This window comes from Callospermophilus lateralis, chromosome 7, assembly GCF_048772815.1.
Source record: "Callospermophilus lateralis isolate mCalLat2 chromosome 7, mCalLat2.hap1, whole genome shotgun sequence".
Taxonomy (NCBI): domain Eukaryota; kingdom Metazoa; phylum Chordata; class Mammalia; order Rodentia; family Sciuridae; genus Callospermophilus; species Callospermophilus lateralis.
Window position 1 is genome coordinate 115568087 of NC_135311.1, and position 23316 is coordinate 115591402.

Sequence of the window (23316 nt, forward strand, 5' to 3'; positions counted from 1 at the left end):
TTTCTGGTAAAAACTTCCCGAATTTTTGAGACTCCGTAAACTTCCATCGGAGAAAGTGTGGATACAGCTAGCCCCTCCACTGGACGGTGCAAACAACCTGGCCTACAGAGGCCGCAGCTCTTCCTCCACCTCCAAGGATGGAAGACTACAACTCCCAGAACCCCACGCGCGCGGTTGCTGTGGAGCTCACGGGCCGCCGGGATTTTGCTGTTGTGTCTTGTAACCCTTGCGGAGAGGGGCTTGTTGGTGTTCCATTTCTTCCCGCCCCTTTTACCTGTTCTTTCAGGGCCCTCTTGCATCACGGTAGGCAAACCCCTGCCCCGAAGTTCTTCAGTACTCCCCGCAACACCTTTTCATGGCCTCGCCCTGCAGGTCCTTTGCTTCCTTAGAGACTTTATGCCTCTGGAGGCAAGCCCCAATGTTTCCTCTTTTCATTTCATTTTCAAGACTACGTTTTGAGACCAGGTGGAACCCGACTAGACGGTTCGCTGCAGAGTTCCTGGGGATGTGTTCTTCCAGCAGAGCTTTGGAAGTATAATGAGATGGAGCTTGAAGTCCTAAACGAAGGTCCCCAGGCTTTCCCCTCTAAAGAGAGAGTGAGCACCTTTAAATCTTGGGTTAACTTATTTACTAGTTTGCCTGTCTTGCTTAACAAGAATATAAGTGCCACAAGAGCAGGGACCATGTCTATTCAGTTCAGTTCTAGGTATTCCTAATACCTAGAACAATACTTGGCAAACAGTAGTGCTCAATAAACATTTATCTAATGAATAGGTAACTGCCTTGATGAAGGGAGCAGAAAGCTGATCACCACTCAAGTTGGCATCTATCAAGAATGGAATTAATTCCAAGCAGAGGTCAATAGGAGCACCATGAAAGATAAAGATGATGGGCCAAGTATAGGTTTCTGGGGACAGTATGAAAGGAAAAACTTCAATAGTCCATATAAGAGCTAATTAATGCCTTTAATAAGTAAATTTAAGAGACTCTATGTCCTCCCACTCCTAAAAAAAAAGGGACCAGCAGTAGCTAATAGAATTAGACTAGATTAGAAAGTGAAGGGGAAAGACAGATGAAATTAAGAGAAAATCTCTCTCTGAACATGTGTTATGGGGACCAGGAAGATAAGACTGGGAAGATGCTTTAAGAGCAATGTTCTGGGGACTAGGGTTGTGGCTCAGTGGCAGAGCGCTCGTCTAGCATGTGCGAGGCCCTGGGTTCAATCCTCAGCACCACATAAAAATAAAAGAAAGTGGGGCTGGGGATGTGGCTCAAGCGGTAGCACGCTCACCTGGCATGCGTGCAGCCCTGGTTCGATCCTCAGCACCACAAACAAAGATGTTGTGTTCACCGATAACTAAAAAATAAAATATTAAAAATTCTCTTTTTCTCTCTCTCTCCTCTCCTTAAAAAAAAAAAAAAAAAAAAAAAAAAAGAGCAATGTTCTTAGCTAGTTTAAAGTATCACCAAGTTTAATCATTCTTCCCAATCAATGTACAGGTCTTTATTACTTCTGACTAGCCCAAACTATTAGTTTTTTTTTTCTTTTTGTGGTGCTGAGGATTGAACCAAGGGCCTTGTGCATGCAAAGCAAGCACTCTATCAACTGAGCTATATTCTCAGGCCAAATTGTTAGGTTCTTAATGGTCAATCTGCCAAGGGTGAAACTCCTAATAGTCAAAGCCCTTTATTATGTAGGTCCTACTTACTTCCAAACTCTCTTCCCAGGATCCACATGGGTTTTCTTTTTTCTTTCTTTTTTTTAAGAGAGAATGGGGGAGAGAGAGAGAGAATTTTTTAATATTTATTTTTTAGTTCTCGGTGGACACAACATCTTTGTACGTGGTGCTGAGGATCGAACCCGGGCCGCACGCATGCCAGGCGAGCGCGCTACCGCTTGAGCCACATCCCCAGCCCCCTCCACATGGGTTTTCTACTCTGGCTAAACAAAGTCCTCATTGTACACCACCCACCACTATTTCCTATCACTTCAAGTCCCAGTTCCTAATTTTGCCTACATTAGTTCTATTCCTACCCTTTGAAACCTTGTTGCAACTGTACATTCCTAATTACTGTTGCTACTTAGAACCATCCCTTCTTTTTCTTGGCTCATTACCTGTACCATTCAATCTTTAACTCCAAGGGCACAAGGGGTTACTCACAGAACTTGCCAGGCTTTAAAAACTCAAATATTGTCCTCCCCAAATACAGAACAAAAAAGACTCGAGTAATAGTTACTCAAAGGTTGAGAAACAAAGGCAATATAAACATGTCCTTCCCTACTTGCATCCCATTAATATGAAGGAAAGTTGAATATCAAGCCAGGTCAAGAGCCTTCACCTACTAACCGCAGCTCCAAAGAAATAAGGAATCCACTTCTAGGACTGGAGTATGGAGTATGAAGAAATTTGATCAACCCAGTGCTAAAGCCAACTAAAAAGCAGTTGAGGGGCTGGGAGCATAATTCAAGGATAAAGCATATGCTTAACTTATGGTGAGGCCCTGTGTTCAATCCCTTGTACTTCTCTCCCCTCAAAAAACAAACAAACAAAAAAAAAAACGGGCAGCTGAAATAATAATTCACTAAACGCATCAAAAGGCTAAGTAGATAATGAAGAATAATAGAGTCAAAGTCTAAAAAGAATTTGGAGCCCTGTTTTTTCCTTTAAAGCATTTGCCTATTGGGAAGCAGCCCTACATACCTGATATTAATTTTTTGAAGTCTTCAGAAACTTCATGGACTGAAATGGACTAAAATCAAAACCAAAGGAACCTAAAGGTGGGAAACTTCAATCAGAGACATTGTAAGCTGGAATCCTAAAGTATTACACCTTCAGTATAGAGGAGAGATAAAATTAAACCAGTCCTCAAGTGGACTTGCCAACTGGTTATATCATCTGGATGATGCAGGGAACCTCTAGTCTTCAACCTAAGTTAAGATGGTTTGGTAGTATCCCCAGCACAAGAACCAGAAATCGTTCCTGGAGGTAGAAATCCTCATCCTTGTTCTGTTCATTTTTTTTTTTTTTCTTTTTTTGTGGTGCTGGGGACTGAACCCAGGGCCTTGTGCATGTGAGGCAAGCACTCTATCAGCTGAGCTATATTCCCTCCCCGGACCTGTTCTTATTTCTAAAAGCAATTTTTCAAATATACTATGTGCCTCACAGTTAACCTGACAAATAAGGAGATGAGAAACTATACTGAAATTATTAGTTAAAGTACTCTATTCTCTCTGTAATGAAGTATTAATTATTTAATTTAAAGTATGATTTGAGGTGGGTAGCCAATTTTTCCCTAAACATGCTCTTTTCTTCCTGGAGGTGTCCAAATTTATCCAAGGTCTTGTTTGTTGAACTGTAGCTCTAGAAGATACAACATGAAGCAATTTTCCATAAAGAATCTCCAGGGCAGCAAAGAAGTCTCGGTTCTGTAAGAGTATTTTTTCTTTTTTTGTGGGGGAGGGAGATTGCGGAGGGGAGGACACTGGGGATTGAAGCCAGGGACATTTTCCCACTGAGTCACATCCCCAGCCCTTTTTGAGACAGCCTCAATAAACTGCTGGGATTACAGGCATGTACCACTGTGCCCAGCAAGAGTAGTATTTACAAACTACCTTTAAATCTATGCTATTTTCTGATAAACAAAACATAAAATTCCCAAATCCACTTTTGTACATAAAATTTCAAAATATGCTGGAAATAACTAGTCATTCTGAATCTTTCCCTCACCAACAGCATGTACCCTGTCCCCAGCCTTGAGAATCACTGCTTTAAAAACGGGTTCATTAGGTTACGTGTAGTGGCACATGACTGTAATCACAGACTTGGGAAGCTGGAGCAAGAAAATCATAAGTTCAAGGCCAGTCTCTGCAATTTAATGAGGCCCTGAGAAACTTCAAGACCTTGTCTCAAAATTAAAAAATTAGAAGGGTCTTGGGGCTGGGGATGTGGCTCAAGCGGTAGCGCGCTCACCTGGCATGCGTGCGGCCCGGGTTCAATCCTCAGCACCACATACATACAAAGATGTTGTGACCGCCAAATACTAAAAAATATTAAAAAAATTCTCTCCCCCCCCCCCTCTCTCTCTCAAAAAAAAAGAAGGGTCTGGAGATGTAGCTCAATGATAAAAGTGCTTCTGAATATCCAGTAACCACCACCCTCCCTTCCTTGCAGCCCGCCACCACAAAGTTGTTCATTGACCTTTCTGGAAGATGTTCACTTCAGCAGTTTTCATTTGTGAGCACAGGACTTTTTCATCATACCTTGCGGTATAAAATTTTCTAGGAATGTCAAATTAGGGCAAGTATTCATGAATCCATGACAACCAGATGCATCAAAGAACATAGTTTGCTCTTTTTAAATATTTATTAATGACAAGAGTCAGCAAACTCTGAGGCTCATACTGTGGCCTTTGGGCATATCTTCAAGATCATAGATGGAGCATTAAAGTGGCCATGAATGCAAACAAATAGGTAATGGTAGTGTTCCCATAAAACTATGAAAATCAAGCCATGATTGACCCCTGCTATAGTGAACAGATTCACTTAAAGGCCTTAATAAATTAATTTATCATTCATCTTTTATTGTTTCTTTAGACAAATACTCAAAGTATACATTCTAATAAAAGAATGTGAAATTATGATCTTAAGTAATGGACATATTGGAAACCTGAGAACACCACTATGTAAACAGGAAGGTTTTTGTCTTCAGATCTGATAAAGACCATGATAAAAATAAATGAAAAAAAAAAAAAAAAAAAAAAAAAAACTCTTTTGGGGCTGGGGGTATAGTTCAGTGGCACAGCATTTGCCCAGCATGGATTGATCCCTAGCACGCCGCTGTAACACTTTAAAGCATATATTCTATGCCTCAAGCTATGCTAAATACTTTGTGTAAACTATTTCTTGCACTTGAAAACAAAACTGAATGCTGTACATTTTATTAAGCCTCACTTTACAGATAAACCATGGCTGAGAGTAACTTGATCAGGTTCACATAAGCAAATGATTAACACAAGAGGAACTAAATCCCAAGACTTCAAATACCCAAAGACCATTCCTTTATGATGCTAGCCAACCAATTCTCCTGGTGGACAGAGAAGACTCAACCTAAGCCTTCCTGAAAATTAATTTTTATTTATATACTTACTTTTTTTGTGGCACTAGTGATCAAACCCAGGGTGCATATGCTAGTCAAGTGATCTACCATTTGAGCAACATCCACTGCCCCCAAATTCTTTCATCTCTTGACATTCTCCCCTTGGGGAGCTAGCTCTCAACAATTATCATTACCTTTAGAACTTTGTTTTCCTTTCATTCCTGACCAGGAAGAATACTTACTCCTTTTATTCCCCTTAAGCTTAACGTGTTACTAAAAAATAGGATAACAATTGCAATTAAAATAACAAAACTTGGTGGGGCTCAGTGGCACATGCCTGTAATCACAATACTCGGGGAGGCTGTGGAAGGAGGTTCATGAGTTCAAAGTCTCAGCAAAAGTGAGTTGCTAAGCATATCAGTGAGACCCTGTCTCTAAATAAAATACAAAATAGGGCTGGGGAGGTGGCTCACTGTGAGTGCCCAAGTTCAATCCCTGGTACTGCTCCCCCTGCTACAAAAACGTGAAACTTTTTAACTAGCTCAGTAGATACAACTTTCTGAAACTACCAGTCCCAATGTATCCTTAAAATTTTTGTAGGTTTTCTTCTTCCTTGGGCCAGGATTTCCAGGTTAAGGGATGTGTCCTTAGTTTAAGTCCTAGAAATTCTAGGGGAAAACTCAATTTTTTGCCAGTCGAAGACCTACCAGCTTTTAGGGTCCAGTTTTCTGTCCTTGGAATTATTTTTTCCTCTGGATTATAGGCATTAAACAAACGTGTATGTGTAGATGCTTTACAGGAGATCCCACAAAACAGCCATGGTGGTATCTCATCCTATGGCCCCAGAGGGTAACCTATTCGTAACACAATAGCCAATACAGGGGGCAATGAGGGGGGGCATGATAGAGTGGAATGTCATTTTCCTTATAGAAACCTATTTTACTTCTTAGCCAGAAGCCATTTAGTAGGAATGGGTATTGACACTTGCAACAGAAAGGGAGCACACATTGATCTATAATTAGTCTTCAGTGAATCAATGTTCCTCATTCCCAGTCTAGCCTTCACTATTTTTTTCTTTTGCCCGATACTGGGGATTGAACCCAGGGGTGCTCTTTCACTGAGCTATATACCAGCCCCCCGTCTTTTTATTTTTTATGTGAGATAGGAAGTCTTGCTAAGTTGCCAAGCTGGCCTCAAATTTGCCATCCTTTTTTTCAGCCTCCCAAGTAGCTGGGATTACAGGTTTGTGCCACTGCTCCTGGCAGCCTTCACAACTTTTGATGGCCCCCACCAACACCCCTTTCTTGTTTTGGTGTGGCTATTCCATTGCTGGGCCACTCCCATTATATAGCTATTGCTTATAGAACAGATAACTAACTACTCTGGGCGGCGGGGGTGGGGGTGGGGACGAAACAAATTACCCTCCAAGTATGAAGTAAAAATCATTCTTTAATTATTTAAAACTTAATGCTGGGTTTTAAAAAAAGTCTATAAATCTTCAATGCACTGATGAGCTGGGTAAATGGGTATAGCAGCCGATGTAGGTTATTTGAAATAATAAACATTATCACAGTATGAAGAAGGCAAAGTAAACAAATAGCTTAAGTATTTTATTTGCAACTAAGCTTGTTAACACTATATAATGAAAATGTACAAAGAATAATGTTGCAGTTTTTGGTTAGATTTAAGTCAGACATTCATTAATAAGGAATCTTCGAATGTGAATATTCCAGAAATTTCTCTAAGCCATCTGATCAGAACAACTGTCTCTGAATATTACCTTACTTTGGAAGGTATTGGCATACATTTGAATTAAACTCAAAAATTTTCAAAATAAGCCATAATTAAAAAAACTATTCTATGTTCAAACTAAAACAATTTTAATAGAACTTTCCTTTCCAGAAACAATAAAGGAAACAAGGCATTTTGTAAAATGTGGTCCTGAACAAGTCACAGTAAAAAATAAATGTATACTTAACTCCACCTCCTCAAAACAGAGGCTACTTTCTGCTCTGCAGCCTTGGAAACAAGGTGAAGAACAGCCTATAAGCAACTTCGGGTAGGGGGTTGCCAAAACAAAGCTCAAGCAGTTGAACATGGACACCTCAGAAGAATTTGGGGGAACCTGACCAAAGAATCTGAATTGTATTTTTAATAACTAATACAAAGGTGAAGTGGTTCCTCCCAAGTAGCAGTGCTGCTGGGGCCTGGCCCAGTCCCTTGCTCACCTATACTATGCTCCCGAGCAAACCCCAATGCTTCTGCTCCAGGAGAGACTGTTTCCCTTTAGAGGTTCAGTGTCCAGGGAGCTCTTTGATTGTATGAATGAGGTGAGCGGCGACTCCACGGGGTATTTTAAGGCTTGGAGTCAAAGATTTTTTTTTTTTCTAACACGACTAGGTAGAGTCCATGTGTCAATGGCCTGTCTCCAGTTTGTTCTAACTTCTTACCACACATTTGTAGATCTAGGACCGCAGACCTTTGCTATACCATCATAATCACATCTAATGTCCATCCTAACTTATGATTCATATTCTGTGCCTGGAAACAGTCCCTGTATTTAACAATAATACCTACACATAAAACAATCCACTGTTACAACTTATATGGTCACAAAACATTAATGATCTTCTATAGACCAAGCAAATGTTTTTAACCATAATTGTCGTGCATCAAATTCACAGCCAGAATCCCCAAGATCAAAAAAAAATTTGCACAATACAAATAATAACTTAAAATATACATACACACACATACACACACTCTCACACACACTTCTTACAGAACTGTGCTTGGGGAAACTCCATTTGTTGAGTGCCACTGAAGGCATATTTTGCTAAACTGCTGCTCCAGGTATTTTTGTTTGGAAAAATCTATCACAGTAGGGCACAGCTGTTTATTGGATGAGCAGAAAAGAAAGATATGCTTGTGGCAACCAGAAAGTTTTAAGGTCTTTCAAGTTGTATAAAATGGACCTGCAGAAACGTTTAAGTGTTCTCAGGATGCAAAGTTTTGGAGCTGAAATGTGATATCAAACCAGTTGCAAAAAGTGTACAGCAGCCATCTCTTGAGGTCAAACCTGGTACCCAGATAATGCAAGAAAGCTTCAGGATACATCTGCAAATTAGGAATAAAAAGCAAAAGAGGGTAAGAATACTAAAAAAAAAAAATAAATAATAATAATGTACTGTCATGCTTTTCTAATATTTATTAACAGCATATGTGTCACAATGTAAAAGGTACTAAACTTTATGAATATAAGAAACCTGGCTCAGGTTCAATTAGATATATTTATAATTTATGCTGTAACTGGTAGTTAAAAAAATCTCCTGATCATGTATAAGCTAGCTAGCTTAAGGAAACAACTTTCATGAATGAACAACTGGAACCACCTTTCTGGAGAAAAGATAGGTAAACAAAATAATATTGGTGCTGCAGCCAGAATACTGTAGGTTTTAATCCTGGCTGAACCAATAGCTACATGAGCTCAGGCAAATTACTTAAGCTCTCTTAAGTGCTATCCTTACTATAAATGAGGCTAATGATTCCTCCCCTCTTGGTGTTACTGTGAGGAATATGTTAAGAGTCACTGAAAATTTAAAGGGCTTAACCAGTGCTGGGCACAAAGTATTCTTAGCTTACTTCACAGGGTTTTTGCTCTCAGGGACAAGATATTCTGTGTCAACATCTTGCTCTCGGTACTTGGGAAATCCAAAGAAAAACTTGGCATACTTACAGCTTGTTGGTCTTGTCCCATATCGCCGCATAATCTGATCATGTGTGAATTTCACAAAAGATTCGTACTGTTCTGTGAGGGAAAAAACAGCATGTACTTATCCCAGAAACTGCCTCCAATCCCAATTTTTCAAGAATCAGGTATCAAGATCATATCTATCTACCCAGTTTGAATTCTCTGCCTTCTCAAAGCCTCCTTATAAAGGTCATTCTAAGATCTCTTCCTTTTTGATCTCAAATCCAAATTCCTAGCTCCTAGACTTATCACTGATCATCTATGGTAATATTTTCCTAAAAAACCTCTTCCCTTATATAAACTTCATCACCTACCCCTGACCAAGAAAGAAATACGTGCTTCACTACCACAGGCCAGCAAGTTTTAGCAAATCTCCTTTTGAGACATGAAGTGTTTTGTTTTTTGGTACTGGGGATTGAACCCAGGGTCTTCTGCATGCTAGGTAAACATTCTACCACTGAGTCACATTCCTAGCCTCTGGGACATCAAGTGTTTTTTTTTTTTTTTGTTCTTTTTTTTTTTTAAGGGGTGGGGTGAGGTGGGCACTGTACCAGGGATTGAACTCGGGGGCATTCAACCACTGATGATGAGACATATCCCCAGCCCTATTTTGTATTTTATTTAGAGATAGGGTCTCACTGAGTTGCTTAGTGCCTTGCCATTGCTGAGGCTGGTTTTGAATTCGAAATCCTCCTGTCTCAGCCTCCCAAGCCACTGAGATTACAGACATGCACCACCATGCCCAATCCAAGTTTTGAAATCCTCTTTTGCCGTAAATTTTACACACACATTGAAAAAAAAAAAACATGAATGGAAGAGGCAGGATGGCCAGAAACCTAAGAGAAAACCCTATACTATGTAATTATAGATAATTCTGCAGAAATACCACTCTCTAAAGGGAAAATCATTAGAAAGGTAGAAGTAGTTTGATATCTGTGAAAAGGGAAGTAACTTGAGTCAATTGATACCGGAACTGAACCCAAGGCCTTGTACATACTAAGCACACACTCAATTATCAAGCTATACTCCCATCCTCTATAGAGTTATTTTCTTAAAATATAAAGTATATTAAAGGATCCAAAGTTCTATAAGAGAACCTATTTAACTTTGTTTAACACAACAATTCTCAATTTAAAGCAGACCGGGATACGATGGTGTGCACATCAGTAATCCCAGCAATTCAGGAGGCTGAGGCAGGAGGATCCCAAATTTAGAGGCCAGCCTGGGCGACTTAGTGAGGTCCTGTCTTAAAATAAAAAATAATAGGAGGGGAATTGCTGTATGTATACAGGTGACTGTATGACCACTGTGATTCTGCAATCTGTACAATCAGAAAAATGAGAAATTATACCCCAATTGATTCAAATGTATGAATTAAGATCATTGTAATGTCATGTGTAGCGAAAAAAAAAAAAAAAAAATAGGAGGGGCTGGTGTTGTGGCTCAGTGGTAGCATGCTCGCCTAGCAAGCACGAAGCCCTGGGTTCGATCCTCAGCACCACATTAAAAAAAAAAAAAAATAAAGGTATTGTGTTCAATTACAACTAAAAAATAAATATTAAATAATAATAATAATAATAATAGGGAGGGCTGAGGATATAACTTAATGGTAAAGCACCCTGAGTTCAATCTCCCAGTACTGCTAAATATATATACATGTACATTAATATATACACGTGTGTTTGTGTGTGTGTGTATATATATACACACACACACAAATAAATCAGACCGATTAATATCTTTTTAAATTTTTTTTTTAGTTGTAGTTGGACACAATATCTTTATTTATTTTTATGTGGTGCTGAGGATCGAACTCAATGTCTCACATGTGTGAGCTGAGCGCTCTACCACCAAGCTACAGCCCCAGCCCCAGACCAATTAAAATTCTAATGAACCATGCTGTGTAGGTCACCAGATTAAAAAATGATATTGTTACAGAAAGTCGTAACCTAAAAACACTCTGATCCCAACATAGATCGTGCTCTTCCACCCCACCCCAGTACCAAGGGATATAACCCAGGGCCTTGTGAATACTAGGCAAGTGCTCCACCACTAAGCTACAGCCCTGGTCCTTTTTTTTAAACTTTTATTTTCCAACAGGGTCTAAGTTGCCCAGAATGGACTGACCTTGTGATCCTCCTGTCTCAGCTTCACAAAAGCAAAATTATAAGTGTGCATCACTGCACTCATTTCTAACCCTGTCCTTTTTTCACTAATCAGGCACTACTTTCTATTCTGGATTCAGAGGATCCTGACCCCCATCCCCCCAAAATTGCGTGTTAGGAACTGACTGAACCCAAGGCATGCTAGGCAAGTGCTCTACCACTAAGCTATATCCCCAGCCCTCTATTCCTGATTCAGATTCCTTCCTTTCACATAAGACTGTATATTCTATTATACCTCTCAAATCACAAGATGCCTAATTTCCCATATTCACAATTAACAATACTGTACTCCTCCCAAACACCTAGTGGGAAGTTAGTACTATATCCCACCACTGATTAACCAACATGATAGATCAAATCAATGATCTTTTTTGCATGAAGCACTATTCTTTTTAAAGTTACTTAGCAGAGGGTTAATTCTTACTGAATCCTATTTAACAATGATAGCATAATTATTGCCTGGGCCTACCTGCTAGTTTGGTGTTGAGGATTTGCTCATACTCCTCCCGAATTTTATCTTCATAGTCTTTTAAAAGCCTCTCACATATTATTCCAACTTGTCGAAGGGTAAAGGTGGGCTGGTCCTTCTTCATCCAGGAGGAACCTGACCAAAAGATAAATATAGTTTATATAATACATTAAGGTTCTAAGGTTTGTAATTAACAATTTATATAAACATCCTCAAGATTATAAAAACTAAAACGGGGCATGGTGGCACACACCTGTAATCCCAGCTACTCAGGAGGCTGAGGCAGAAGAATCCCAAATTTAGAGGCCAGCATGGGCGACTTAGTGAGACTAACTCAAAATAAAAAATAAGGGCAGGGAATATAGCTCAGCAGTAGAGCGTCCCAGCAGCACCACAACCACCAAAAAAAGAAAAAAATTATATTTTTATGTTACATGAGTATTTTCATAAAATTTGGCTTCTACCTTTATTTCATAAAGCAAAGCCAAAGGTAAACTGAGATAGGAAGAACAACATGTATTCAGATGTAAGAAAAAGTTATAATGCCATAAGAATCTATTCATATTCAATGCTCATTTCATAAGGACAAGAACAAAAAGTTTAAAGGGTATAAAATCTCGAGTTCAGATTAGGGAAAATAGATTCAGAACATGAGAGCTACTTGATCTTTGGAGATCATCTAGACCTATGTTTAATGAAGTAGGTAAAAGATCTGTAAAATTAACTAGAAAAGATTTAAATTAAATTCTGATTTAATTCTGTGGCAGGGCTTGGGCAGCTTTTATTCTTAAGCCCCACTGGTGATTCTGGTTGATATGGGTAATTAGAAGCTCAGGAAACCAAAGGACTTGCCCAATATTAAAAAAAAAAACTTAGCAAAGGCATTAACCTTTAAGGTCACGGAATCATGTTAACAAGCTCAAACATATTCACAAAGAATTCCTTTCTAAATTAAAACTAAAGGAAACAAGCTGGTGGTGCTCGCCTATAATTCCAGCTACTTGGGAGGCCTAAGGCAGGAGGATCACAAGTTCAAGACCAGCTCAGACAACTTGATGACACTGTCTCAAATTAAAATTAAAATTAAAAAAAAAAAAAAAAAGGAAGAAAGACTGGGGCTGTAGCTGAATGGTACAACACTTGCCTAATATGTGCAAGGGCCTGCATTCAATCCCCAGCACTGCAGAACATTAAAAACAAACAAACAAACAAACAAACAAAAAAAACCCACACACATATGGAAATCTATCATGAGAATGAGAACTTCCATGGTAAACATCATTAAGAATACCCCTGCTTAAATGTTTATTAATACCTATTATAACCCTCCTTCTAGCGTCCCTTCTGTCTCTTTGCCAGCAGACTGTGAAATTCAAAACCTTGGTAGCTTAAGATTTCAGATGTCGTGGTCTTACTAATCAGATTCACTCACAAAAGATCTAAATTCATTACTGAAGTAAGTGGGTGGATAAGCTTAAACCAGGAACCTATTTCAATGTTGAGGCTAAAGGATAAGCAGCCTGGTTCTGGAGTTGGCAACTGGAGCAATAGATCCCAAAGGTGATTTCCTGATCAAAATAAAGCAACAGCCTCAGTGATGATCCAGTTTTGAAGTGTTTTTCAGAGATCACCCTAGGATCTGTTTCTTCATCCCTATTTGTTTTTTAAATATTTTTTTTATTTGTAGATGGACTCAATAACTTTATTCTATTTGAAAATATTTTATGTGGTGCCAGGGATTGAACCCAGTGCCTCATGCATGCTAGGCAAGTGTTCTACCACTTGAGTCACACGCCCATTAGTCTTTAAGTCATTTAACACAGAAAAACAAATGGTTTAAGCCATTTAATACCCAGAAATAAATCATTTTTGCTTAAACTAAAGAGCATATATTTTGCCCTACAAATGAAATGAAACATGACTGAAACATCTTCCTTGGTCACTTTGTGATCCAGACTTGCCTGCTGGTCCACAAAGTTTACAAATATCATTTGTAATAATTTCTCTACCCATAACATATTCTAGTACTTTTAAATTATATTACTAAAATCTAAAAAAAAAATTATTAGGGGAGACTTTGAAAGCTCCATCATTTAAGTACATGCAAAGACAATTAGAAAGGTACTTACTGTTCCAGAGCTAAAATATTTGGATTATAAGAAGACAACTTTAAAAAAAAATAACTTGTCAGGCATGGTGGCTCACGCCTGTAATCTCAGTGACTTGAGAGGCTGAGGCCCCAAGCAACTCAGGGAGACTCAGGGAGACTCAGGCTCAAAATAAAAAATGGCTGGGTATATTGTGGTAAAGTGCCTCTGGAGGGGCTGGGGTTGTGGCTCAGTGGTAGAGCGCTTGCCTAGCATGTGTGAGGCACAGGGTTCGATTCTCAGCACCACATACAAATAAACAAAAGTCCACTGACAACTAAAAGAAATATTTAAATAAATAAATAAATAAATAAATAAATAAATAAATAAATAAATAAATAAATAAAGTGTCTCTGGGTTCGATCCCAGTACCAAGGGGCCAAAAAAAAAAAAAAACCCGACTGGCAGTGGTTGAGCACCTGCTTAGCATACCATCAAGCCCTAGGTTTGATCCCCAGCACTGCAAATATTAATAGCAATATAGGGCTGCATTTGTGACTCAGTGGTAAAGCACTTGCCTCGAATATATGAGACACTGGGTTTAATTCTCAGCATAGCATAAAAATAAAAAATAAAGGCCCATCAACAACTAAAATGAATAAAAATTTTTAAAAAGTAATAGCAATATATTAAAGCTGAAGTTCACATAACAGAGAATGAACCATTTTAAAGTGAACAATTCAGTTGCATTTAGTTGCAACTGAATTGTTCACAATGTTGTTAAACAACCATTTCTTCCTAGTTCTAAAACATTTCCATCACTCCAAAAGGTAAAAATTCCTTACCTGTTAAGCAGCTTCTCTCCATTCTCCCCTGACCTTTTACTTCCTGGCAAACAACAACTTCTATAAGAAGATAATTCTTAATCAAGGCAACTTGTTTTTATTTGTTTATTTGGTACCGGGGATTAAACCCAGGAGCACTTCTACCACTGAGCTACATACCTAGCCCTTAAAAAAAAATTTTTTTTTTTGAGATGGGGTCTTATAAAGTTGCTGAGCTGGCCTCAAATTTTTGATCCTCCTGCCTCAGCCTCTCAAATTGCTGGGATTGCACATATGTAACATGCACTTAATTTAAGGTAATTTTTTAACCTTTAGAACTGTCAAAGTTTGTGAGGAAACAAACTCCTCAACTATTAAAGGAGACAGCCCACCACCACTGCAGATGTTCAAACACAGGTCTGCTGACTATTTGGAGGAAATGGCAGGAAAGGCTGGTTCACAAAGTGACCAAGAAGATTCCCTCAAACACTGAGATTCTATGCTTGTTTTTTTTGGTATGGGGATTGAACCCAGAGGCATTTAACCACTGAGCCACACCCCCAGCCCTTTCTTTATATGTTATTTAGAGATGGGGTCTTGTTGCTTAGGACCTCACCAAATTGCTGAGGCTGGCTTTGAACTCATGATCCTTCGGCCTCAGCCTCCTGAGCCACTGGGATTACAGGTAACACCACCATACCAGGCCTGAGATCCTACTTTTGAGTTTCACTGGCCATCTGTAAATGATGTTATATAGCAGTACTGTTCAACAGAGCATTCTAAGAAGCAGAAATGTTCTCTTGTTTGCTGCCCAATACAACTGCCACATATGGCTACTGTGTGCCCTTGAAATATGATCATTACATCTGTCTGAGAAACTGAACTCTTAGCATACCATGAAGCCCTAGGTTTGATCCCCAGCACTGCAGATATTAATAGCAGATTATTTGTGAACTTAAGATTTATTTACTTAAATAAATTTAAGAACTTAAATTTTATTTAACTTATTTAAAGTTAAGATTAAATAGCTCTCCTATGGCCAAAAGACACACTGCAGTTATAGAGGAACATGCTCTTGTACTGGGTGGAAGACCACCAAACAAATTAATCCAATTTTGTGACTATGGTTTTAAAAGTATTAAGCAGTAACCACTTTATGCAACTACTTTACTAATTTAATTACTTTAGAAAAGATCAATTCTGGATTGGGAAGCCACCATTATAAATACCATTTATAAACTCTTAAATATCCATTTTGCCCATGAAAACATGCTTACCTGGAGAACTAGGTGCTGTGAGTGCTGAGGAGTGAGGCTGGCTTTCTGAAGTACAAGCTTCACTCTGATTAAGAACAACTTCTAAATGTCTCCACCTCTGATAACGACTATATTCTTGCTTTATGTTCTGAAAAATTTGCTCTAACAAAAAAGAAACAAACAAGCATTCACTTTGTCATTTTTTCCAACTTTCTTCAGAAGGTGGAGGACAGGTCTTTCGACTAGACTTTAAATTAAATATTCCTTTTAGCATGCAGTTCTCAAATCTCCTGCCTTCCCACCATGGTATTTATATTAAAAAATGAACACTGATACTATATCAAACACTCCTTCCATAGCCCCAGATAGTGTGCTGTTATTGCTATTTCAACAATGAGTAGAACAGGAGCTATTTTGGCATAAGCCACCCAAACAGTTCCCCACACTTGTTTTCTCATAGCAATGAAGATCAGAACTGCTGTTTGCTAGATAATAAGTACAATTTATAGTAAAAGAAACCCCTCTTTGTCTAACAGGAATTATTTTTGTTTTATTTTAGTGGTACTAGGGATTGAATCTGGGGGTGCTCTACCACCAAGCTAAATCTCTAACCTTTCCCTCCCCCCCTTAAATTTTGAGACAGGGTTTCACTATGTTGCCCAGGCTGGCTACTGACTTGTGATCCTTACTCAAACTCCTGAGTCGCTGGGATTATAGATTTGCACTAATGTACCCAGCAGAAGTTATTTTTTATCTTTATCTTTTTACATTTTCAGAGACAATAGTATTAAGAGGTGAGTCTCTTATCACCCAACACCTTCTAACAATGAAGCTTTTGTCGCATGTGAGACTCAAAGATCTTTGAGGAAAACAACAAAAACTATTTTCACAGCCTGGACACTGATTAGGGGAGAAGCTAAGATTTATTGCTTACAGTCATAGAGCTAAGACAAGAATTTTCTGATCCTACAAGAGACAACACTTGGTAGGATTCAGATTGCTATTCTGCAGAATGGCAGCTATTAAGAATACAAGAATGTAGAGGAAAAGGCACATTCATACATACATTGCTGATGGGAATACAAATTGGTGCAACCAATCTGGAAAACAGTATGAAGATTCCTTGGAAAACTTGGAATGGAACCACCATTTGACCTAGCTATCCCACAGCACTTAAAAACAGCATGCTATAGTGACGCAGCCACATCAATGTTTACAGCAGCACAATTCACAAAAGCTAAATTGTGGAACCTACCCAGATGGCCTTCAATAGATGAATGGATAAAGAAACTATGTTATATACACATAATGGAATATTAGTCAGCATTAAAAGAGAATAAAATCATGGCATTTGCAGGTAAATGGATAGAGTTGGAGAATATTATGCTAAGTGAAGTAAGCCAATCCCCCCAAAAAACAAACAACAACAAAAAACAAATACCAAATGTTTTCTCTGATATGAGGATGCTGATCAATAATGGGGACTGGGTGGCAGGGAGCATGGGAAGAAACTTTAGCTAGGACAAAGGGGAGGGAGTAAGAAGGAAGGGGCAGAGGTGTAGGGAAAAAAAAAAAGATTGCTATTCTGAGTCAAGAAAATCACAAACCAAATTTGCTAAGGCTATTAAAGGGAGTCCAGGAAACACCAAAAATTACCTTGAAGTATACTCCTAGAGACAAAAAAGAATCTGGAAGGATGTGGTTTTCAAGTTTTTCATTTTTGGAGTGTAATACTCCATTCACCTGCCAGACATTATAAAGCCTCCCTAATAAAAAAACAACAACAAAAAGCTGGGGCATCGTGGTCCACACCTGTAACCCCAAGTACTCAGGAGGCTGAGGTAGGATTCCAAATTTGCACACAGTCTTGGCAACATAGTAAGATGCTGTCTTGAAGATAGGTAGGTAGGTAGATAGTTAAATATGCAAACAAATAAATAGGGCTGGGGATGAAGCTCAGTGGTAGAGTGGATCAGGGCCAACCTCCAACACTGCCGCCCCCCCCCCCCCGCACAAAAAAAAAAAGGGTGAAAACAAACAAAAAAGGTGAAAAAAAAAAAACACCCCCACAAAACATAAAACCCCAGAAAACTATATCATCCTTGTCTCAATTCAAATTATTCTTGTGTATATGCTGCTATAACCTATTTTTTAATGGTGGGAGATGTTAATGCTCTTTACTTAATAACCATGTGACTATATCTTGGGAAGTCATTCAAGATCTTTAGTATAAATGTCAAATGCCTATGTGAATCAAAAATCAAAGAGTAATTCATAATGCTATAATAAATTATGGTACTGTCTAACAAATGGTATGAACTCAAAATAGCTCCACACATAGGTAAACTCCTTAACTCTCCATCTAAATTCTGGAACAATATAGGATAAACAATGCTTTCCTTTAAGAGTGCTATGAAGTTCCTATTTTAGATCCTTGAATTTACAAAGTCTTCACTTCATTTTTAAAATGTACTATCCTCAAGCACATACTTGCCAGATTCAATACAAGGATGTAAGAAACTGTAATGACTTGAAACAAGAAAGGACAAGTATGAGGACAATGCTCAAGAGAACAGAAGTTCTTTGATAAACAAACCTCTTTAACAGCCTCCTGTATGGTAAAGTGTACAAATGGAAAGATACAATAATTAGAAAGACTACTAAGTCTAAGAATATGAACATCCAAAGGAGAAATATAAGCAAGTAGGTGCGATTTTTTTTTCTGAAGAACATAGAACAGAAAACAGTAATTTTTTAAAAAGAAAAATGCAAAAGTCCTTAACAGTGGATGTTATTTTTGTTGTTGTTGTGGTTGTAGTGCTGGCGATTGAACCCAGGGTCTTATGCATGCCAGGCAAGTACTCTACCAACTGAGCTATGTCCCCAGCCCAGTGGATGCTAATTTTAATCCTTGTTTCTCATTATTTGAAGTAGTTCTTCCAGGTTCTATCAGACTAAAAAACTGTACCATGGTTCCTAGTTGTTAGACCAAAATTCAAACTCTTGAATATATCTTCCAAAACCCAGCCCCAATTTATTTTCCCAGGTCCCTTTCCCACTATAAGCTAGTTGAACGAAACTATTAGTTCTTCAGTTCCTGTAGAGTTTGGGACCCTTGCTCTAGCAGTTTCCATTTGCTTGACAAGGGACGGTGTGCCATTCCTCCACTGAAGACCCAGCCAACTAAAATGCTATCTCAAGTCAGAATGTATTCTCCAACTCACAAGTCATGATCCATTAGTTGCTTCCTGCCAGGAGTGGTGGTGCAAGACTATAATCCTAGGGCTGGGGTTGTAGCTCAGTGGTAGAGCACTTGCCTAGGATGTGTGAGGCCCTGGGTTCAATACCTAGCACCATATAAAAAATAAAATAAATAAAATAAAGGTATTGTGTCCATCTACAACTAAAAATATTTTAAAAAAATACTATAATCCTAGCAACACAGGAAGCTGAAGCAAGAGGACTGCAAGTTCGAGGCCAATCTCAAGAGATTTAGTGAAATACTGTTCCAAAATAAGAAGTAAAAAGTCTGGGGATGTAACACAGTGGTAAAGCATCTTTAGATTTAATCCTCAGTACTTTAAAAAAAAAAAAAAAAAAGCTTTGCATATAGACTCACTCCATATTTATAAACATCTCCCTGAGGTCAACAATCCCCTTTCATGCCTGGCATTTACTATTAAAAATTTAAGCAATAAAAGGCTTAATTCTAGGTCTTTCTACAGAAAGTGCTCTATTATACATATCTTTTTTTTTTTAATGTCAAGTAAAAAAGTTTCTTGACCATTCATGACATAAGTTTACAACCTTTGAGATAACTGGGATATTATAAAATAAAGTCACTGATTATTACACTTACTTTCCATTAGCTTCTTACTTGACTCTGTTAGTATAACAACTAACATCCCCTTCCCCATTCTTCCTTTTTAATCCACAAGGCACCTTTCACTTAAACCAAAGCATCAAATTATGAATCATTAATACTTTCTATATCTCTCCTGATAGAACCAAATAAGCATTAAGAAACATGGGGAGGCTGAGGTTGTGGCCCAGCAGTAGAGCGCTCACCTCGCACATGTAAGACCCTGGGTTCGATCCTCAGCACCACATAAAAATAAATAAACAAAATAAAGATATATAAAAAAGTTTAGTTTTCTTAAAAAAGAAAGAAAGAAAGAAACATGGGGCTGGAGGTATAGCTCAATGATAGGGTGCTTGCCTAGCAAGAGTGAGGTCCTGGGTTTGATCCCCAGCCATCACACAAAAGAGAAGGAGCTGAGGATGTACTGCAGTGGTGGTGCTAGAGCACAGCTAAGTATGCCTTGGGCTCAATCCCCATTACCCTTCCCGCCAAGAAACAACTGATCTTTAAAAATAAATATTTCATTTTAAATAAAATGTAACATAAATGACCAAGAAACTGGTTTGCATAATTTTTTTTTTGGGGGGGGGGGGCGGCACAATCTTTCCAAAGGCTAGGTTTTTAAGATTTAAAAAACAGCAGCCCTTGGGTGGGTGTGGGGCCCTAGGTACAATACCCAGCACACACAGAGAAAGAAAAAATAACAAAAGTTCTCATTATTACACTTCCATATTCAGGCTCCCAAATGCATTCAACAATCATTTATTCAGCATTTATTGTAATATGAACAACACTATTAGTCTACAGGGTAGTACTTAATAATTACATAAAGCCTACTACTATAGTTTTCAAAAATACTTTTTGCAGCCATCTATGTAGGTCCTCAACAAATGATAAATGGAGCAAGTATTAATTCCATTTTGTAGAAGTGAGACCTCAAAAGATAAGACAATCCTTGGGTATCTAAGATCATTGGAAGGAAGGGGAAAACACACACACACACACACACATCACAAATCCAGTGGAACTTTGGGCCTCAAGTGATTCTTTGGGCCTCATGTGATTCTCCTGTCTCAGCCTTTCCAGTAGCTGGGACTACACCATTTCTGCCCTCTGCTTTTGTCCTTAAAAAAATAAAAAAACAAAAAACTTTTCCAAATATGATTTCATTCTGTGCATAAAGCTATTCAACATTAAATGATCAGGGAATTTAAAGTAGAAGAGAGATACTTATGGGGCAGATTGGGTAATGGATAGGCCACTTGAAGAAATTACGCAGTGGAATCAGCAAACACGGGAGAAACAACAATGATACAGGCACAGCAACATGGATCTGGGGGAAAGAGTAGAGGCGGAGTTTTAAGAAAATGTTTAAAAAAACGTGACCAGGTCACGCCTGTAATCGCATTAACTTGGGAGGCTGTGGCAGGAGGATCACAAGTTCCAGGCTAGCCTCAGCAACTAAGTGAGACCTCATGTCAAAATAAAAAATAAACTGTTCGGGACATAGCTCAGTCGTTCGATCCCTAGTACCAAACCAAAAACCAACCAAACAAAACATCAAAACTGACTAGATAAGATATGGTTATAGTTGATAAATCCTTCGATTTTCAAGGTTTAAAAAAGAAGTGAACACAGTAAGGATCTAAAGTCCGGGCGAGGGCTAGGTAGGTATCTCGGTGTTACAGCACTTGTCCAGCGGTACTGGAGACCCTGGGTTCCATTCTCAGAATGGGGAAGAAGAAGAAGAAGAAAAAAATCCGAGAACTCTGCTGGCTGCAGCAATCTTGGTGTGGGAACGAGGGTCTAAATCTACATTATAGATATGTAGAGGAAGGAGGAAACGAAATCTAAAGGCACTGGTAATTGAAAAAAGGTAAGGAAAGAATGGTTTAAAGGTGATTGCTTTAAGCTTGATGAACAGAAAAACGCACAAAGAAATAACTTCCAAAAATCCACTTTAGGAATCCCTCATTTCTGGACGTTCTTTGAAAGTGCTGAATATTAATGTCGATGCACTTTCCCCTCTAGTAATGCAATATGATATGTATCTTTACTGTCACACCAGCCCTTTCCTTGGCCAAAGTGGAATGCCTTATTGAAGGAGAGTCTCTGCATTAGATAGTTGAATTCCTGCTACAAGAACCTCAGTATGTTGAAAGAGCCTCAAATTCTGGCCAATGACCTACTGATTTCGAGCTATATTCGGTACAAGACAATAACCATAGAATAAAACTTGGCCAGTCCCTTTTAGAAATAGATTGAAATCGGATTCCAAGACTCCTGAGACGGCTTCTGGTCCCTAAAGACGTCTGGAAATCAGGTCTTCCTATAATCTACATTTCGGTGCTGAGCTGCACATACTCAACGCCCCTTCCGAGTAACCCGCCCCCACCCGCCACCCTCAAGGCCGGGTTCGTGAGCAGAATCCAATTTCCCATGGCCCACTGGATCTGCAGGGCGGCAGGGTGCAGCCTAGACAAGAGGGGTTTCAGGGACGGGGAGGGCTCAGCGGCCTGGGTATTCCCATCTTCCTTTTGGTGCCCACTCCTCTAGGTTCTCCAGCTTCAGGAAAACCGAAAACCGACACCGAGGGGCCACTACCCTTCCCGGATGTCTCCCATCCCCGGAAGCAGCCAGGCCCAGCAGCACCCCAGTTCCCTTTTCTTAAGGCAAAGAAGGGGTCCGTGGTATAATTCGCCCGGCGTTCAAGACCCCTTCCCACACCCCAGCCCCCAATGCCTGGGCCTGGCTTCCTGCCAAGCCCGCAGCAGCGCAGGTTACCCGGAGTTGGAAGGCGCCGCTCGCTGCCGGGCGGGGCGGGCTGCTGGAGAGTCGGCGGCGGGGTCTGCGTCTGAAGCGGTGGCGGCGGCTCCGCGTCCGGGGGCCTGAGGCCCGGAGTGGGGCCGGGCAGAGGGGCGCAGCGCCGCCGCTTCGGGGAACCGGGGCTTAGCAGCGCCGCCTCGAACTCCATGGGCCGCTTCAGCGTCGCCCCGCACGCCATGCCGCTGAGGGGCCAGGGACCAGGGGCGGACGCGGCGGCTGCTGCGGCCCAAGCTCCGGCTCCTCAGCGGGGCTCGCAAGCCAAGCCGGGTCCAATGGCGCCTCCAGCACCCGGCAGCGGTGCTGGCCCCGCCTCCTGTGACGTCACGGGAGCTCGCCAACGCCCGGCGGAGGGGGGCAAGCCGGAAGAGGGCCGCTCCGGGAGGTCGGTCACCGACTGCGCGGCCCGCGGCGCCCCTGCCGAGGAAGTGGAACGGCCTGGGTGGAGAGCGCAGTCGCCAGGCAACACCGGGAAGGCCCCCACCCCCGCCTCCGCCCCTCCCGGGGTCCCATCCCCCTGCCCCCGGGCCGTCGCGCCCGGGTGGCCTCTGAGGTTTTCGCACCTGCGCGGCACAGGCCTGGGGGAGGGGAGAGCTGGAAGGGCCTGGGGAAACCGTGAGGGTCTTGGGGACTCGTAGCCCGGTAACCTCTTGGGCCCCTCTAGTTCGCGTGATGAAAGAGCGGCGATTCTAAAAGGTCATCAAGGGCATTCCGCCGCGTCCGGTGGAATCTGCATTTAAACATAACCGATTATCTGAGTATGGGTTTTAGGAAGTACATGAACCCATGAAATTATGGGCAAAACTATGGAGAGGTATGTTTGTGGATGAATTTTGGGGATAGATGACCTATACCTTAACTCATCAAATAGATTTATCTCACACACACACACACACACACACACACACACGCACACACACAATTAAAAACAAACAGAAAACAATCCACTGGCTTAAACTAATTATGGTATCAGGGCATTAGGA

The 23316-nt window shown here is 40.2% G+C and overlaps 1 protein-coding gene across 1 annotated transcript; it reads right to left on the bottom strand.

Moving 5' to 3' along the window:
* Positions 1–6679: 6679 nt before the first annotated feature.
* Akirin1 (akirin 1) lies at positions 6680–22631 on the bottom strand. Its single transcript, XM_076860690.1, has 5 exons — positions 22295–22631; positions 15670–15810; positions 11482–11616; positions 8833–8904; positions 6680–8213 (listed from the first exon to the last, which is right to left on the bottom strand). Exons 1-5 carry the CDS (start codon positions 22512–22514, stop codon positions 8203–8205), a joined length of 579 nt encoding a protein of 192 aa, XP_076716805.1. The 5' UTR covers positions 22515–22631; the 3' UTR covers positions 6680–8202.
* Positions 22632–23316: the final 685 nt, after the last annotated feature.

Excerpts from the sequence above, each read along its gene's own strand:
- Akirin1 (XM_076860690.1), bottom strand. The coding sequence starts at position 22,514 with ATGGCGTGCGGGGCGACGCTGAAGCGGCCCATGGAGTTCGAGGCGGCG. Across the intron at positions 11,617-15,669 it reads CACAGCACCTAGTTCTCCAG|GTTCCTCCTGGATGAAGAAG; the intron begins GTAAGCATGTTT and ends TCTTTTGGTCAG. Across the intron at positions 8,905-11,481 it reads CCTCAACACCAAACTAGCAG|AACAGTACGAATCTTTTGTG; the intron begins GTAGGCCCAGGC and ends TTTCCCTCACAG.